General features: G+C 30.3%; 1 protein-coding gene across 1 annotated transcript in view; it reads left to right on the top strand.

Moving 5' to 3' along the window:
- The window catches only part of pnt (ETS transcription factor pointed), a 535,428-nt gene that overhangs the window by 77,641 nt on the left and 436,918 nt on the right, over window positions 1-20,869 (top strand). Inside the window, exon 2 of the mRNA XM_075365927.1 lies at window positions 14,959-15,073. Coding sequence (XP_075222042.1) covers window positions 14,959-15,073 — 115 coding nt within the window. The remainder of the gene's footprint in view (window positions 1-14,958; window positions 15,074-20,869) is intronic.

Here is a 20,869-nt window from a genome sequence, read left to right as displayed (position 1 = left end):
AAAAGTGTGAAGCTTAACGGTACGAATAAAAACATATATAACCAGTTATAATAGACCTGCGTAAATGTTTCTTAAATTTGTTTAGTCCTTGTATTAATTAGTTTTAAGCTCTTTATAAATAATCCATTCTGTTGAGATAATTATATACTTGTATGTAATTTATAAATCAGTAAAAGAGGGGCATAGCGATTAAATATTCGTTAATTTTAGGGGTATCACTAAGATTTATATTCAGCACTCGACCGGTTTGATGTTATTCTCCATTCCTGTCTGTTCTTTGATAAACTTTCAACCTTTACATATTAACTATATACTGCATCCTTAATTATATGTTATATATATATTTAAATATTTTCTTGTATAGTTGCTGTATTGTTTTGCTTTTCTTTATAGTTTTTATCTTCTTCTACACTTCTATCACCAAATTAACAAAAGATTTGATGTTTCAATAAATGGGCCAGTAAATCTGGTTTTTTGACCATTTTCATTAAAAATTTTATCGACCTACATAATTTTGATATCTTCCTACAACAATACATTTGAAAGACCTTTTTTTCCTTTCTGTTTATCCTTTTGTCTATGTTTCAATACTATAAAATCTTACACTCCACACAAATATATATATATAAAGGGTGTTCCACGGAGAAACAAACTTTCCGGACATGTTCTGTTGGTGAAAATAATGAAAAAAATTCATTTGAACATAGGTCTGGAAACTGTTTGTTTTCGAGTCTAAAATCATTTCTAGTCTGTAAAGGTACATCCTCTAAAAAAGCCGGCAAAATATTTTTCAAGAAATGAACGTATGCATCTTCCTTAAGGTTTTCACTGACAGCAAACGATCCTAGAATTTTGTCATAAATAATGGCACATCAAACATTAATGTGAAATCTACGTTGAAAACTACCCAGTACCATCTGGATTGTGTTTGTTCAATAAACGACTATTTTTAGAATTGAAGACTCAGTTTCTCGTAAAAGTGACTTCATCAGTAAATAAAATTGAATATAACTTATCAGCGGTTATCTAGAAGCCAATGATAGAAGTTTAACCGCTGGGGGGTATTCTGTTGGCTGCAAATTTCGAACCTTCTGCAGACGAAAGATAAAGATTTTCTTTCTGGAGGATGCGCCACACTTTGTTTTTTGACAAACCAGTGCGCATAAAATTCGCCTTGTACTAGTGCCTGAACTACGCTGCTTTTGCTGAATAATACGATGTTCAATATTAATTCGATGATTTACTTGTCGTTCAACAGAAAACGAACACGTTAGAAATTACCTTTTTCATTCGTAAATGCTGATGATATACCGAAGAAAATGTTTTCATATTTGGAATCCGCCTTCCAGGAAATTTCTCCTGATATTCACGTCGAGCAGCATCAGAATGTTTGTTACAGAATCCATAAATATAAGATTATATCGGCATATTCCTCATTAGGAAACTGAAACGGTTTTTTTCCTACGATATAACTACTACACATTCTACATCATTCTTTTATCTGAATGATAATTTATGGTAACAGATTCAAAGAATACAACTTTCATTGTTCACCAGCTGTTAGCATTATCATCCTATACGATAAATTTTTTAAAAATATTTCTAAAGTAACATACATTCAATTTTAGTTTTTAACGTAATCATGTCGTTTTATCTGTAAAAATATTGTTAAAATATTTGATAAAATATTGTTTTATAAATTTTTATTTCTTTTTAAATTATTTTTAGTAATTAGCGTTTATATTTTTAAAATTAATGTTTATTAGGTACAAAAAGTATAATAATACGATTTTCTATCTTATTTTTCGTCTGTTTTGCTACAATATAAAACCGATTTTTAAGAATTTTTATTTATTTTTTATTGGGTGAATTTACATTCATTTTCTCAGAATTAAATTCTTTACAAGTGTTTTTTACTAAGTCTTCTGCATTTATTAGTCATTTAACAAAGCTATTTTACTTCAAACCTACAAAAACTTGTTTTTGTTTGAAGTAAACTTGGTTTACTTCAAACCTACCGAATATTGAGTTTACGTCGGATATCTTAAAAACTATTAGAGTTAAATTTCTGGGACTTGTTTTATCCTATTTCCCAGTTCAAATTACATAAAAATCACGAACTTTACTCCTCAATTTGGTTTCCATAAATTACAGTAGGGCTTCTATTTATTAGAAGAGTTGAAATCCGGGCGAAATCTTTCGCTAGCCGTAACTTGAAAACAAAGTATTTCCAGGCCTATGTTTATATGAAGTTTATCCATTATTTTTACCAGAAGAACATGTCAGGAAAGTTTCTCCCTTTTTTAGTGAGACATTCTGTATCACTACCATATTTCACTATCATGTTTGCTACTTATTCGAGCGTTTTATCTACGAAATGAATGCTCAGATTAATATTTAAAATTTGGAAGAAACGAAAAATAAAAATAAGGTTTAAAATTAGAAGTATTGGTAAATATAAAAAATTACCAATATAACAATGGCTCTTGAATTTTAGTCAGTATATAAACAAAAAATTCGCGCTGCTTAAAGACTCCGATTGTTGCTGAGAACGTTTACGAAATTAAGTATAATTACAATACACCCTTAATTACTAATCCGTTATACTAAAACTATTTTGCCCAATTTGGAGAAATTTATTGTGGCGATTTGTGTTCACCCAATCATTTTTAGTTGAACCAATATAAAGGATTATGCTTTCGATTTCAAATTACTACGTTGTAAGAAGTTAAATTAAAACAATTTGTCCGTTTAAATATGGTGATTAATACAATATTTTTCAAGATATTTCCAAAAAAATGCGCGTTTTCACTTTCTTTTTCCATAGTTTGTTGTCATAACATTTTTCCTCTAATTTTTACCTGCCTGTACCCTTCCAGTAGTTTCTAAAAATATTACGGAGTATTAAAAAAAAGTCTGCGTTAAACCTCTTTACATCCATTCCAATTCATGATACTCCTGGACTTACCAAAATACTGAATTGTTGCAGTAATGCTCTTCGTTAGCATATTCATTGGCTTCATTGGCTTATGCCAATATGCTTTAGATGTCTGTGCATTATTTCGTCCGGCCATTCATCCTTTATTAGTCAAGAAGTAACAAATTTCTGTTAACTTATAGTTCACGTACTTAAATCTTGACGTTTAATTCTTCATCATCCTTCTTTCAGTTCATATTTAATTACTTTTATTTTATTATTTATTTTTAGTTGGAATTTCTCCATTACATATAATAATCCTACCTTACCAAAGGACATTTGTATGTGTGTCTTGTCTGCTTGTGTTTATCCGTCCCGCTTAGCTGAGCACCGGAATGCACCGATCACTAGCGGAAAATCCCGATTCATTAGTAAATGTCTCGTGGTGGTCAGATGTATACTTGTTATATTATTATATATCGTTATATCCACATATATGCGAAATATATATTAATAATATTTATGTGATTGTTTTTCTTTATAAAATAATGAACTGTAGCCAAAAAGGTAGGCACCGGAATGTACCGATCACTAACGGAAAATCCCGATTCGTTAATATCAGTTTGTAAGAGTTAAATTTCTAATTAAACTTACGTTTTATCAATTTTCTTCATTAAAAAAAAAAAAATATTTTTACACAAGGGGTAATCAATTTTGGACCCTATTAATTCCATTCTGAGACGCCGCCTGGAGGGCCTAGCTACGGATGGCGTGCATACAGCACTCATTTGCAGCTAGTAATAATAATAAATAAATAATTTTTTTTTTTTTACACTTAATGTATAATCTCTTTAACATAAACAAATATTGTAATTTCTTCATATATTATCCAGACTACTTAGCATAGTGAAATGAACAAACACGTATTGTCTATCCTTCTTTAATGATTTGATAATAAAAGCCTATAATGACTAAATCTAATTTAAATACACGGATAAACAAAATCGTTTTATTATAACCAGTGTTGCCGTACTGACAAAATAAATTAATTATATTGTATAATAATAATAATTAAGTTTTATGCAGCACATCAGGATAATTATAATTAAACTGATCGTCAACCCACAGACTACTGACAATAACATATTTCATTGTTCTTTAATAAAGTTGTAAAAAATACTGATGAATATTAATAATATTGCTAAAAATATATACATAAGTAACCTTCGCGCGTATCAACATATAAAAAGGAATTCAGATATAACACAATGTTTGTATTTATAATATTTCTGAATGATAGTATTCATTCATGAAGATAATTTATTGTTTGTTTGTTAAACAGCAAGCTATGTAATAGTTTAACAAATAATAAACGTATCTATAATATTACATTTAGTGAAATCAAAATAAGGTAAAATAAGGTAATAAGATATAAAAATTATGTATAGAATAGATAAAAATGAAGAAGGTTATCGTTTATGTATGTAGCCTATGATGTAATACATCGCTTTAAAAAAAAAAAAAAAAAAAAAAACGTTGTAATATGACACTTAATATGTACCACAAACTATGTAAATCATTAAAAAAAATTCATTAAGACAAAAAAAGTTGTAGAGTTTAGTGTAGTATATTATATAGCACCTAGAATGGACCGTAAAACAACTGGTTTAAAAAACAAAAAGGTAAACCGGTTTTAATGTATGATGGTAACGATCGTAATGTTTATGAAGTCCATTGTCTTGTGTGCATAATATCTTTTTATGTTATATCCCATTACAATAATGTTTTTATGTAGTTATTTAGTTACACTAGAATGGTATTAAAAAAATGATATTAAAATAATAAATAAAAAATGAAGTTGTTTTTGAAAAAAAAAATCGTTTTAAAATTAGTGTACATATATACCCATATGTATTAAGGTAAGAAAGAATTAAAAAACAAATAAAATTAGAAAAAGATTAGTTGGGAAAAGTATTACGACAACTGGCGTAACCATTTTGGGCTGACTTTGTGCAAAATATTGTTCGCAAACTCTCTGAAACTATTTGACCAATGTTGTGAGATTTTTCTGTTTTGTACTAGTCAGAGGGTGCGCAATCAATTTTGGTACTTCTAAATATATTGGTGAAAAACTAGATAGCGTGGATACCGGTGTTCTTTGGTGGTTGGTTCCAATTAACCATACATCTCAGGAACGGTCGACCTGAGACCGTAAGACTACACTTCATTTACATTCATACATATCATTCTCATTCGTCCTCTGAAGTAATACCTTACGGTGGTTGCGGAGGCTAAACAGAAAAAAGAATACTGGTTCCAGAGTTATATTGACTTTTTTTTAAAATAATCGTTTTATTCTTTTTGAATCGATTCGAAGGTAGATTATTTAGATTTTAAAGGTCACTCTGATTACGATTTTTTTTAAACAAATTTGTTTCAATTTTTGGTGATAATTTTTCAATTCGATTTGTGAAATCGAATTTATGATTTCAATTAGATTTTTCAATTTCATTTGATCTGTTGTTATGTAAATGATGTATAATTAAACAAACCCTTTAGAATATGTTCAAATTAGTTTGAAACAGTAAATTGTGTTACAATGATAAACATGAGGAAAGGTGCGTCAAAATAAAATAAGTTAGATTTATTTTTAAGAAAAGAAGAAATTCCAAAAACAATTTGAATTTTTAATCTTAGATTACAAGTAAGAATAATTAATTAATCAGTATGCCTGGCAAACGAAGATCGTAGTTATTATTGTTTAACGACGACCAAAGACGAATGATACAGCAACGACAAAATTTTGCAACACAAAATAAGGGATATAACGAAAAACGCAAAGTCGATCGCATTATCCACGATCAAAACACCCCAGACAGATTTGAAGAAGATTTAAGGAAACTACAGTTTTATTAGTGTATCTATTGTTCACGCTTTATTATGCATCAGCAATTCATTGTTTTATGTGACACATTGTAAATGGAAGCCATCAAAGTTTTCTGTTCGTGGAATAATATCGGAGATAACGAGTTTCAAGTTGGCCTAAATTATATTCCTCTTTCGTGTTTTGAAACACGACAAACTGCTATTGAAACCATCATTCAATTTTGAAAGATTATTGAAAGTTAAAGGTTCAGCAGCAGTTGGTCGTTGAATTGAGTGAGGTACAACGATTATTTAATATTTCTAATGAAATTGGAATATTTTCATAACCTATAAAAATATATACTCGTGAAACCAATTTGATAATCATCACAAATTTATACCTATTTTCTGAAAGTTTATTGTAAGTTGATCATTTATAAATATAATTCCATTGAAATTAAAATTTGATAATCATTTAAATTAAAATCGAATATACAACCAGTTGAAAGTACCGTGTGTTTCAAAATGAATAGCGGGGTTTTAAAATTAAGTATTTATTAAGTTTTACTTACATGGATAAATTGTGGATGAAACAAAAGAGCAACTCAAAGAGTGTTCAATATAAGCACCATTCATCACATGACACACATCCAGCCGACAGGAGAGTTCATCCCATACTTTAATCAGCAAATCTGGAATAATTGATGTGACAGTTGCTTCAATCCTGTATCTCAAGTCGGATAGGTCAACCGATAACGGTGGCACATAAACTTCATCCTTTATAAATCCCCAAAGAAAAAATCTTACTCGGTCATATCGGGTGAAGGTGGAGGCCATGGTAAACAAGCCCCTGTCGTCATCTGGTTCCCGGCGACCGATGGGGAAAAATTTCATTCAACCGATTAGGTATAGCGTTATGCCAGTTACGAGGTGCACTATCTTGTTGTCAAATAAAATTCTGTGGTTCGTATTGCAGTTGAGGAAAGAGCCATAGTCGTAGCATATCAAGATAGTTCATTCCAGACACAGGCCCAAAAACTTGCCGTTGGTATGCTGAGCAAAAAACATTCGTTTTGGGGAGTCTCGTTTACACTGTTATATCTCATGAGGATTTTCTGATCACCAGATACGCACATTATGAATGTTTACTTTTCCATTAACATGAAATGTTCGTCACTGAATACGATACGATAAAGAAAGTCTTCATCGTCAGGGTGCATCATTTCATTTACGAAGAGAGCACGCAAAACATAATCTGTAAAATTTCGAGCTTGCGCATAGCTAAAACTGTTTGCTTTCATTTCATGTATAATTAATCAACGTACGTGAAATTTGAGAACCATTATATAGCTTTAAAACTCCGATATTCATTTTGAAATACACGGTATTTCAAACGTGAAAGTATTGCACGTTTCTTTTTGTTTTAATTCGACGATGGGGATTTTTTTGGTGTTGTCTCTTGAGCTTTAAAAGGAAGATTTTTTTTTTGAAGACATAAGCAATCGAGGTGTTGGGTATCTATCATATTGAAGCGATTGCTTAACGTTTTTCTTTATGTCTCTACACCCTTACGGGATTGGATTATTCTTTGTTAAATCATTCATGAACTATAAAAGCGATATTAACCTACCGAACAGGGAGTAGTAGGCGTAAGTATTATCTAATGCGGGTTTCTTAAATATATACTTCTGTAAGAAAAAGGTTACATATAAGTGTAAATGTTAAGTAATTTTCATTACTGTTAATATTAAGGATTGTGCAATATTTTTAGATGTTATATTCGCGTAGTTAAATGATAGATAGCTAATCTGTTTGGACCACGATATCACCAGATCCACAATTCAAGAGAATTTTAATAGACCAAATCCTTTTGCATTTCTTTCTAGTTTTTAACCGATTCCATTAAAAAATTTCATTTTGATCGAATGCATTTTTAAAAAATCCAATTTGAAATCTATTCTTCATCAAATGAATCGGCTTTTCTATGATGTTTTTTAATTTTAGATAGGAAGTTTTCTTGTGGTCCATTGTTAATTTCTTTCCCATAATAACTTAAGTGAAAGATATTTCAAACAAATATTGTGTGTATAGATAAACATTAGTTGAAAAACTGCAGGTAAATAAATACACACTTCCTTATAATTCGTTTTTTACCTTTATTAAAACGCTTGGTTTTAATTTCTTGTGGAGGCCTTTTTTCATGCGAGCGTATTTTTGTTTATCTACCCATGTCATAGATGTAACTAAATAATATAAAATGAAATAAACTTAAAATAAAAAAAGAATAAAAATCAGAGAAAACCTCTCTAAAACCTTAAATATTTTTTTTATTTTTCTTTAAATTTCGATTTAAAGATTTTTTTTATTTAAATCGGCGTCAAATTTAGGAGTTCATTGGTATTTTTCTCTGTACTTCTAAAAGTCGAAATTAAAAACTCTGATGTGTACACCACATAACTAACTTCCTCGTAGGCCTATTAAATTGCATTTACACATTTTTAAAAGTACATAAAATTTTATTTCACTAATAAGTTCTGATTTTTTTCATACTTTTTTTTAATTGTTATTATTGCATTATTATTTATTGTAAATTTTTTTACAATCGGAAGTTAATAATTATTAATAAATCAATATATTTAAATTAAAAAAAAAAAGTTAAAAAAAGGAAATGAAGTTGCATTCGAACCGATGTGCCTTCCCCTTGTAAGATCCAAATATTTCATTAATTAAACTTTTGTTTAGCTATAACTCTGGAATCAATGAAAATAAGTACCACATGTTATATCGTTGAAATGCTCTCAATGAGTGTTGATTACTGCAGTTGAAAAAATAAAAAATCCAAATTGATTTGGATTTTGTGCTTTTTGGACACTTTTGGTTCAGTCGATTGCAATCAAAAGGGGACGTGTACAATTAGGTATTAAAAAGTCTTAAATCCAAAATTTCAACATTCTATGGCAAATCGTTTTTGAGTTATGCGAGTTACATACATAAGTACGTACAGACGTCACGCCGAAACTATTCAAAATGAATATTTCAGTTAAAATTTGAAAACCGAAATTTTTCGCGATCACAATGCTTCATTTACTTCGTACAAGGAAGTAAAAAATAAATAAAAATTAGAAATAAGAAGAAAAAAACAAGTTTAAATTCATTCACCACACCACGAGTTTAAACTCATTGCATAAGTGCGTATGAAATATACACCACTATACAGTCAACATAATTTCACATTTTTTTCAATCTTAAATTGAGCGTAACTCGGTCGTTCTCGAGTTACGCTCGTCGTAAAATTATTCGTCGAGTTACGCTGGAGTCGTCCTCGAGTTAAAATTTGATGAAGATTGATTAACTCATTTAATCTTCATCAAATTTTCACATGCACAATTTCGGATACACTAATACAGCAAATATAAATTTCAATAAAATTGATGTAAAATTATATTAAAAAAATGTATGTATTAAATGTATGTATAAAAAAAAATGTGTGTATTATATAAAATTGATATATATATACACACATACACACACACAATAGGCCTAATACATATGCTTATTTTATACACAGAAACCCAATTTTAAGTGGGTTTTATTTTCGTACTCCTCATACCTCAAAACGTAAAGAAAATTCATTGTTTACTCTCCCATTCACACGATGCAACCAAAGGTAATCCTGTATTTTTCCTCGGAAATTCGGTAAAAAATTGAATAAGAATTATTTTTTTTGTTTTATTATATATAAAAAAACACGCAAAAATAGTTTTTTTCCGGGTTTACAGCGATTTTTTAAAACTGGTAATTTTACCGTTATTTTCTTTCCTGTTCATTTTAACGTATTTAAAACGTCTAGTACAAAAATGAAACAACCAAAACATTGGTATCTATTGTCAAATTAATTTTTAATACCACTACCCTACTAAGTGAGCAATTAAAAAAAAAGGGTTTTTTTCCTCCACACTTATTTACTCGTAAATAAATTTATAGTAATCTATACTCTACATAATTCGTTCTCAAAGTGAGCTATAACGCTCCCTTGTGGGCGCTGGAGGGCCTTCAGGGGGAGGCGTTAGAAGGTCCATAGAAAACTGGGGGCGTTCAGGCGGTCTAGGAAGGTTAAACCTGATTAAAAAAAGGCAAAAAATTTTGTTTTTCTGATATTTCAAATTAAAATTAAATACCGACTACACTGGTACAAAAAATTAAAGTACTCCTATATTTTATGATAAAAAAGGATTACCCTGGATTATGGATAAGTGATTATGGATCACTTGGATTTGAAAATCAGTATGGTTGGATTATGTTGAACGATTTTTGGTAGCATTCCCATCGTCGTATTTATCCGAATGTTGATTTAGTGCTGTAGCAACGTTGCTAACCAAAAAGAGAAATCGGCTGCACGTTACCGAACGCGGCGACTTTCGGCTGGTTTTAAGTGAATTCGTGCCTGATATTAACAAACTCGTTAAAGCACATCACATTCATCCTTTACATTAATGTAAGTGTAATTTTTCAATTGAAAGCTTTGTTTTAATTGCTGTATTTTTATATGTTGAATATGCTATCACAGTTGTTATTATATAACTATACAGATAATTGTAATTTTTTTTGAAAGGAATTTTAATAATAATACTTCCAATTATGATTAAATATCTGTTTTAATTGCTCTCATTTAAAATGTATGTTTAAACTCAGAAATAGGATATGCCACTTTTAAAAACAATAATTGCAATTTCTGTTTTTAAGAGCGCGTCTTACAAACCGTAATTGCAATTATTGTTTTTAACAGAGTTAAGTTTAAAAATTTTGGGGCGCTAGAAAGGTTTGATTCTCAGTGTGGCTGGAGAGCGAAAACGTTTGGGAATCAATGTTCTATGTGGACCATATTATACAACTTGCAGATTTGCTTTTTCTATAAAAAGCTTTTCTTCTGATTACATTTAAATTAACTTTAGAATTTGTTACTTAATCCACCGGGTTGATCTAGTGGTGAATTCATCACCGCAAATCAGCTGATATCAAAGTCGAGACTTGTAAGGTTAAAATTCTAGTAAATGCAGTTACGTATTTCAATACTAGATCGTGAATACCGTTGTTCTTTGTTGGTTGGGTTTCAATTAACCTCAAATCTCAGGAATGGTCGACTTGAGACTTTATAGACTACACTTCATTTATAGTGTAGTCTACACTGTAGACTACATTGTAAACTTACTACAGTTTACAGTATACTGTAGTAAACTACAGTAGTTCACTATAAAATACATTGTTTACAGTACAGTGTACAGTAACCAGTGTAGTTTCGATACACTGTTTACACATACTAAACAGTGTATCGAAACACTGAATGTTTTGATTCACTCATTCATCCTCTGAAGTAATACCTTATGGTGGTTTTGTAGGTTAAACAGAAAGAGAGAGAGAGAGAGAGTGATTGAGAGGGAGAGAGAGCTAGCTAGATACATTTACGTATTGTTAACATTACGTATATATAGCGAGGGATTAGCCTAGTGTAATGTTTTGCCTAATTTACAATTTAAACTTTAACAGTCCATTCACTGTAGCTTTGTTTTGTTGCTAATACTCCTTTGTTCTATCATGCAACTTTGTATCGGAACAAATCAGAACATGCCAACTAACTGACTTTAGCCATGTAAATTTTCTTATATATACATATATATATATATATATATATATATATATATATATATATATGTGTGTGTGTGTGTGTGTGTGCGCGTGCGCGCGCGCACGCACGCACACACACACACACACACACACAACACTGAAATTATGTAAATACTCGTACCTTGATGTACAATCTTCTGTCATATTTGTTCAACTTTGATCCTTTGATCAAAATCCCATTTTGAAACGTATTTGTTGTTTAAAAATATAGATCAATAACCAGAAATGTTGATATACGAATTAAAAATATTTGTACAGTTTTTTGTTCGCATTTTATTTTGTTATTCATTATTTAACTTCTGAAATCGACAGATGAGACTAATTTATGTGTATTTATTTTGTAAAAGTTAGGTTATGTTAAATTTTAAAGGCGGCATTAAATGTAATTTTCTTATTCCAAAATGGATGTACATGTAGTTTAATCAAATAGATAATCTAATCAGATAAGTAAACGTTATAGAATTTAAATATATGTACTGTAACTTATATAAAGAAAGAGAAAAGATCTAAAAAGGTGGGTAGAAAAAGAAGTGACCTCGTCTACGCGCCTACAAATGCTAGTATACTTGCCCAGCCAGTCCTGACGCCCCTGCTTCTCACAGGATTGTTTAACTGCTGCCCTTTTTCTATTTAATATCTATCGTTTTTAAATCTTCATTTATAATATATTTATAAATTAATTTTAGAATTAAAAAAAAAAATAATTTAAATTTATAAACAAGCGCTTCAATGACAGAAAAAGAATTATATTTTATTATTCGCCTCAAATAAATGTATTTTTATTTGTATGAAGTGCACTTTTGACCTTATTTTCTCCCTGAATTATACAGTCGAGATATATTTATGTATACGTTTGTGTCATTGTATAATGGTAGAACGGTGGACTTACTTGCATTTTTGTGTACGATTACAAAGCCTTATATAATACATTTCTTTTTTATATTGGCAAATGCTTGTAGTATTGAATTTACGCGTGTAAAATCACGTGAAAAATGTTCTTGATTTTAAAGTGCTTCTATTTTCATTATTTAATTTACCGTATTTGTGAAGAACTATGCCGATTTTAGTATAACTGCTTAAAGATTTTCCCAATGGTATTTACTTCGTTTCAAGATTCAAGGGGTTTTTCTGTTTAATTCTATTTTTTAATAAATTCGTTTCAAAGGTTGCATTCGACTGATAGATCAAAAATACGATGTTCTGACATATTGAAGTGTTAGTTAGTGTTTTAAATGAGTCTTTTAAATAAAAATTGATATCCAAATGAAGCAGTTATTTGAATTGCTTAATTTCAAACCCTGGTCGTCTTGTTAGCTACCTTAAAAAAGATTCGCGCAAAAGATTGCGCGAATAAAATTCTTGATAACATCTCAATTTTCATGACGAATTAGTCAGTAGATGTTTTTCAAGGTCTTTTTTATTAGTGAATTATATGCAAATTCAAAATAAGTTTTTCTGTTTTTTTAATGTTGAGTTCGTTATTGATCTTAATCGAATCATAGTACATATTTAAGCTGGTTAACGCAAAATTCTTGATTATAATATTCTTTTCCCGTCTGGGTTAAAAATATTCCTAAAAATTTTAAGTTAGATGAACACTATACATTTAGCGGTGTTATCTCGTTATGCGGTTCCTCTAAGAGTGATCTTGATCTCTTTTTTTCTTACAATGTACTTTTTTCTTATCTTTAACTTTAGTCGGATTATTCTGTGGCTTTTGGGTAGACTCCCGCTGGTTCGTTATCTTGTCCGTATATCCTTTGAATTTATGTGTTTAGAAATGAGGACAACTTAGCTTATATACCTGCCTTGAGACGGTTTCAGTGTCAGGCGGAAAAACTGAAACCCCAATGCAGATTGAAGTTCATATTGGATACTGCTTGACCTTTTAATCCCAATTAATACATAAGTATATAATTTATAATTTTACTTGGGTTTTAGTTTGGATTTAATTAGTTGATAAACTCCGATTCTAATCATTTCTGCATTTGCAGTTTGCTTTGATTGATTAAAATGCTTCTGAATTCTGATCTGTTCGAAATTAGCAATACTATACTGTATTAAAAAAAAATTAATTTGTAAACATTTGTGCCAGAGATTTTTTTATTTATTTTTAATTCTTATGTGGCTGTTATTTGTAGCGATTAATGCGAACCGAATAAGAATGGATGGCGTAATATTTTTTCTTTTTTTATAAAAGATGATTATGTTAAGAAAAAACTTTAATTAAAAAATATTTTTAATTTGTATTAAGACGAATGAGATAAGAAAGAAATAGATTATAAAAATTTCTTCGTTTTAATATCATTTTTACTTCTTTGTACGAAATAAAGCAAGTATTGTAATCACGAAAAATTACGGTTTTCAAATTTCAACGGAAATATCCATTTTGTCCATCCTGAAACCATTTTGAGTAGTTTTGGTGTGTGACGTGTGTACGTACGTATGTATCGTATCTCGCATAACTCAAAAACGATTAGCCGTATAATGTTGAAATCCTGGATTTAGGATTGTTGTAAAATCTAGTTCAAAAAATTTGGATTTTGGATTTTTTCTTAACTGTACTGACCTCATTGCGAGCTTTTCAACGATATAAGTGGTACTTATTTTCTTTGGTGCCAGAGTTATAGCCAAATAAAATTTTAATTTATGAAATATTTGGGTCTTACAAGGGGAAGGTATATCGGTTCGAATTCGACTTCATCTCTTTTTTTTCAACTTCTTTTTTTTTAATTTAAATATGTTGACTTATTAATAATAAATTTAAATATTTTTAAAAAATTTACAGTAAATAATAATTCAATAATAACAATAAAAAAAAAATATATATATGAAAAAAATCAGAAATTATTAGTGAAATAAAATTTTATGTATTATTAAAAATGTGAATATGTAGTTTAATAGGCGTACAAGAAGTCATGTGGTGTCCACATAAGATTTTTTTAATCCCGATTAAAGGGGTGTTACATTTCATCGTAGACCGTCTTACTGAAATTATGTTATCGATTTTAGGTTGTAATTTATGACTCTTTTTTTAAATAATTTTCACAATAATGCTATTTTTTTTTTTATTGCAATTACTTTTGTTTTTAACGAAGAGAATTTTTATAATGAATTTTAATTTCTTGATAGAAACTGATGGATTGATTTGTTATCTGTATTATTTATTCCTATCTTTTTAAGTTTTGAATTTTTTAAATCAAGTATAATACTAGAGATTATTGGAATGCGTTTTTAAAACAAAATTCAAATATATTATTCGACAGTAAATTAGCCTCGGTTAAAAAAGCAACGGGACCGGTCTACTCATAATTTTTATTTGTAAGGTTAGCGTGATTTTTAACAGAAAAAATTATGCTATTTCTTGAGCGATTCACGTATTTCACATCACGATTTATTTGAACATTGCATGCGCTTAAATAATAAATAAAATAATATATTCGTTAATTTTTTTTTTGACATATAATTAAAGAATATTTACGTTTATTTTTCAGAAATTCTGCGTAGAGGAAATGCATATCAAGCAAGAAAGAATGGACGAGGAAGCCTGTGGCGGTATGCAAAAAGTGCCTTCTTTAAGCGATCTTTCCGACCCAGAGAGTTCGTTAGGTGAGTCATATCGAATTGTATAATACTACATTATTATTTCATATTTACCGACCTGTACAAGTAAACAAAGCGTTCGTGCATTCACCCATGTATACATAAACACACATTTGTTTTCATTTATTCATGACTGTAATGAACGAAACGTATTGTACTACTTCTATTGTTACTAATAATTAATTCTACCTATCAATTAATCGTATTTGTTTAATGAATTGTCTTAGTCATCGTAATTGAACGTAATTATTAATTTAATTAGTCGGTTTCATTTCCGAAAAGGTTATTCGCTTAAGTTACTTGAATTAAATAAATACGGTCATCGAAAAACGTTGCAGCAATTTAAAAAAATTGTATTTCAGAAACTAATACAGATAATCAAACGAGTATTTTTTTAAAAATTCACCGACTCAAAAAGTTTTTTTAAATACCTTCAATGTTTCAATATGAGCTCCGTATCTCTGATAAACTCAATAATTTCATCGGGTTGCTTAGATCCCCATATCCTACAATTATCCCGGTTGACACAACCACTGACATGGAAGATCGCTTCTTCTGAATACTTAACTCGTTTTTAAAATTTTTCGTTATCGTCCCGTTATTAAGCATTTTAATTGCGAATTCAACACGTTTAGGACGATCCGTAGGTGTAATTTGATATTTAAACTGAATTTTATGAGCGTGAAGGCGTAAACGCTTGTGAACACATTTTGAATAGATGTCTTTGGAATTCCTAACTGTAAACTTCACCTAGAAATTTATTTTCTAGAGCTTCTTAAACAATTTTAGCGTATACGCTCAACTGCTTCGTCACTCGTTTTGGGCCGTCCAGGGGACCTTTTTACTTCCACATTGTCTTTCTTTTTTTCCAGTTTAGCCTCCGGTAATTACCTTCAGATAATACTTCAGAGGATGAATGAGGATGAATAATTATATAAGTGGTACTTTTTTCATTGGTTCCAGAGTTATAGCTAAATAAAATTTGAATTATTGAAATGTTTGGATCTTACAAAGCAAATCGGTTCGAATTCGACTTCATCTATATATTTTTTTTAACTTCTTTTTTTTAATTTAAATATGTTGATTTATTAATAATTATTAACGTGTGATAAACAAAAAAAAAAATTCAGAAGTTGTTAGTGAAATAAAATTTTATGTACTTTTAAAAATATGTTTATGTAATTTAATAGGCGTACAAGGAAGTCATGTAGTGTACACATCAAATTTTTTAAATTTATTTATTATATTTACCCACGAAATCAACAAATTTCTATCAAGGATTTTCACAAAACTAGTTTAACAAGACCAATAATCGTTAACCTTAATATTTTAAACAAGAAGTTATTTTTTGTTTCAATAAAATTAATATTTCTGTAATATACATTTTTTTTTGAAAGAGCAATGATGATCCTCAAGTTATTGTACATTAATTTTATAAAGAATAAAAAATACAAAATGTAAAATATTCAAAACTAAAGAAAAATACTTTATCAATTATTTTTTTTTTTGAATTTGAGCTTATTAGTTGTTTTATTTCATAAAATACTTACCATAAAATAATGTTTTTTTTTTTTGTATTCCCTCCCACTACGTGATATTTCTTCAAATCTTTTAAATATTCTTGTCTTCCCAGACAAGAATATTTAAATATTTCTTCCCAGAAATTTTATGTTGCATTTCATTAAAAAATAAGAAAATAAATAAGAAACAATTCTTAAGGCTAAAAAAATCGAGTGGGTTTCAGATTTCCAATATTTATTGCTTTACTACATGGTAAATATTACGTAGATTAACTGTTTTTTATTTTTTTTAATGAGTTAAATTTTAAACATTTATATTAATTAATTTTTCTTACTGATTTCTTTTTAGAAGCAATTAAGAATTTCATAAGGAAAATTATCTTCCTTTTTCTATTTGTTAGAAAAAGTTAAGGTAGCTGCGTGCTATAATATTGGTTATGATTTTTTTTATATCCCGTAATATTATCTTTGTTTAATTTTATTAATTAAAATGGGGAATTCTTGAATATCGGAGATTTGTTTTTAAATAGATATAGTTTTTTAATTTATTGTTGGATTTTTTTTTAATTTTGCAGTGTTATGCATACGTTTTTAGAATCCTGGTAGAAAGTGAATGGTTTATTCATATTTTTTAACTAAAAATTAAATCAAATAAAAGGATTTTTTAACGAATTTTTACCTTCTTTCTATGTTTTTTAATTTTTCAGTACTTTTCTACTAAATCACAACTCCATTAGTTTTTATTTATTTTTTACCCACGAAATTTACAAATTTCTCAGGGATTTTGCATATGGGTATTTTAAATCTTTCCCTCTTAGTAATATGAAGTAATGTTTTATTAAATCTTCCTTCCTTCGTGCTTATTTAATTAATTTAAATTTTAGTACGGTATATTTTTCCAGTAAGAAAAAAACGATTTTTAGTTTTTCTTAGAGTATCTCGTCATTGTCACATAATTCCTCCTAACGAGAGAGTTGGGAATATAATTTTTAATTTAAAAAGCATTACCGAAAAGTAAGAGTTGTACAGAGAGAAGGAATAAATCCTGCTGTAGATTAACTAGAAATAGAAACTGGTGTGTCGTAATAAGTACAAAACGATGTGTAATACATTGTTTATCGTAATTAGTATTGATTAGTCTACTCATCAAAATTAAATAACGATAATGTAAGTCTAGTATTTTTTGTTACAATCTTCATATGCGCCATTAATGACAGTATGTTAATAATTAGTGTCTATATTTATATTATATTATTTAGTTTTGCTATTTTAAAGAAACTAAAATAATCATTACACCGTTTTTACACTTTTTACTAAATTTATTTTCAAATTCGTGGTGTAAATTGAATTTTAAAATTAAAATTACAACAAAAAACTATGAAAAATACGATTGTTGTTTACATTTTTATTTTATCCGTTCCCAAAAATTAATTTTTATTTTACCGACTAGCGCTACAGCTTTAGAAGGGTCAAGTATTGTAATCGGTCAGGTTTGGGCTTATGCGGTTTTCACCGGCTAAAACCCGCGGGGCGGGAAAGGTCTTACTACTGTGTTGTCAGCTTTTTTGTATTGAATAAAATGATATACATACCCATTTGTGATGTAAAATAAGCGCTATTGTCAGTCAAAGAAATTCTATGTAGATGACGACTGCTTCTGTAAAATGGTAGGGGCGTAATAGACATGAAAGATAAACATTAAAGCGTGATTTCCAAACTGTGCGGCGCGGGACCCCGGGGAGCCGCGGCCTCTTCTCAGGGGCGCTGCGAAATATTGTAAAAGCTTATAATTAATTGAACCAGACTTTTATAATTATTAATTTTACGTTAATAAAATAAAAAAAATAATGAAGATACACGAGTTTTATTTATTTTTATCTCTTACTTACGAATAGTCGTAGTTTTACTTAGGGTAGGGCGCCATAGAAGGATTTTAATTGAAAAAGGGCGCCGCGACTCGGAAAAGTTAGATAACCACTTCACTAAAGGGTTAAACGAGATCGTTAAGCTGTATGGTAAAAGGTTTAAAGACGCTTGCAATCCAATAGTATAACCATCTCTATTAAAATAGATTACGATTTTATTTGTTGCATCGCTACATTTTTTCACGGTGGAATTTCTTTATGAAATTCGAGGATAAACTATCTAAAACTTGATCCTCTATTTTCAAAATATTTAAAAAAAAAAATAATAATACCGGGGTATCTCTTAAATGAGGCGTACGTTATCGGTTTAAGGCTAGAATCAAAGAGCAAAAAGGGCTGTTTTAGTTGCGGCCGTAGATTGATTCCCTATCTTTCAGCTTGACAGTGCCACTAGCAAAGATGGCGACTTCTGAAAACAAAGCCTTCCGTGTTTTGTAGTCTCCTAAATGTGAATCTGTAGTTGCACCGTAGAAAGTTCAATCGTGATCCTCTGAGTGACATTGGTCGACGGCATAATCGGTCGGTTTGAAACGACCGAATATCTGGGTAAAGGGAAGAATACGGGACGACCGATGGTGAATGAAAATGAAGGTGAACGTATCAAGGAGTCTTTCCTGCGTAGTCCTAATCATCTCTTAAAAAGGCCGGCAGCGAATTAGCAATACCGGTGATGTCAGTATGGAATCTTTTTAAGAAATCGCTTATATATACCGCCATACCTTTAAAAATTGATACAGGCTTTGAAGTCTACCGACTACGCTGCGCGTGCTGACTTCGCGATCGAAGTGTTTGCAGTTTGAAGGTGCGGACTTTCTTGATCGTATCCTTTTTAGTGATGAGCCAACATTCTAATGGAAGTTAACATCATAATCTCCGTGTCTGGAGGATCAAAAAATCCCCTGAACTATTAAAATTCGAAAGGGACTTCTCAAAATTAAATGTTTTCTGTGCGATATCCCAACGGCAAGTTTACGGGGCGTTCTTTTTCGTTGAAGCAAGCTTAACAGGAGTTGCTTATTTGGATATGTTGCATACGCGGCTTCTTTTTCAACTGCGAGATGACCAGAAAATTTTATTTAGACGGTGCGCTTTCTCACTAGTATAACTATCTACGGGATGGATCAGTTGAATGACGTTTTTTTCAAATAGCTGGATCGATCAACATGATAGAGCTTGTTTGCTGTGACCTCCAAGGTCATCCGATCCGACCCCATCTATTTTATCCTTTGGGGTTTTCTAAAGGATATTGTGTCTATGTGCCCCCGCTACCTACCTATCCGATCTATAATCATTGGATTGAAGTAACTGTCATTTTCGTTACTCCAATACGCTGGTTAAAGTACGGGATGAACTCTTCTATCGGTCGGATGTGTGCCGTGTGATTTAAGGTGCTCACATTGAAAACTTGTAGGGAAAACTGTGTATATATATATATTAGCAATTTCTGCTGAGTTTTCTGTTTTCAATTTGATACTCAATTCCGGATTATTTATAAACTATGAGAGGTTTCCGGATTATTTATAAACTATGAGAGGTTATCTCTAAAGTAAAGACCGTTTCATTGTAAAATAATTTATTCTGAAAAATCTATAAATATTTTTTATTTCTTAAACTACATACCTTATGCTACTTCTCTATATAATCGCCACATGAATTAAGACATTTATCGTAGCGATACACCAGCTTCAATATATCCTCGTCGCATTCTACTGCCGCCAGTCCATTTAGCGACTGATTAACAGCATTTTTAAGTTCATCGTCACCCGCGAATTGCTTACCAGTCAAAATTTCTTTCTGTTTCCCAAATAAATGGTAATCAGAAGGAGCTAAATCCGGACTATATGGAGGATGATCGTAAATTTTCCATCCAAATGTTCTCAGTAAAGATGTCAGACCCGCAACATGTGGACGTACATTATCGTGTGGAAGGACTACGCCGTCGATCAGCCGCTCACATCGCCGATTTCGAATGGCACGCCGTAACTTACGTAGAGTTTCGTAGTAGACTTCTGCATTTATAGTCGTTCCACTTGGCATGAAATCAATCAGCGGAATGCCATAGCGATCCCAAAAGATTGTAGTCATCAGTCTGCGTCCAAATGGCTCTTGCTTGATCTTTGTTGGTCTGGTTAGTGATTGAGGATAACGCCATTCGCTTGACTGCCGTTTTCTCTCTGGCGTGTAATACGAAATTCATGTTTTTCTGTGTACGCATCAAGAATTCCAAAGCAGATCCCATTCAGATCTTTTTTGTGACGTTCCGTTAAGACGTGCGGCATCCAACGTGCACAAACCTTTCTGAAGCCTAAATGATCATATACATTATGATCGATAACAGCAATTAAACATCAGGAAAA

This window comes from Lycorma delicatula, chromosome 5 (genome assembly GCF_047948215.1).
Source record: "Lycorma delicatula isolate Av1 chromosome 5, ASM4794821v1, whole genome shotgun sequence".
NCBI lineage: Eukaryota > Metazoa > Arthropoda > Insecta > Hemiptera > Fulgoridae > Lycorma > Lycorma delicatula.
The sequence above is the reverse complement of the archived record's forward strand: the minus strand, read 5'-3'. Positions and strand labels throughout refer to the sequence as shown.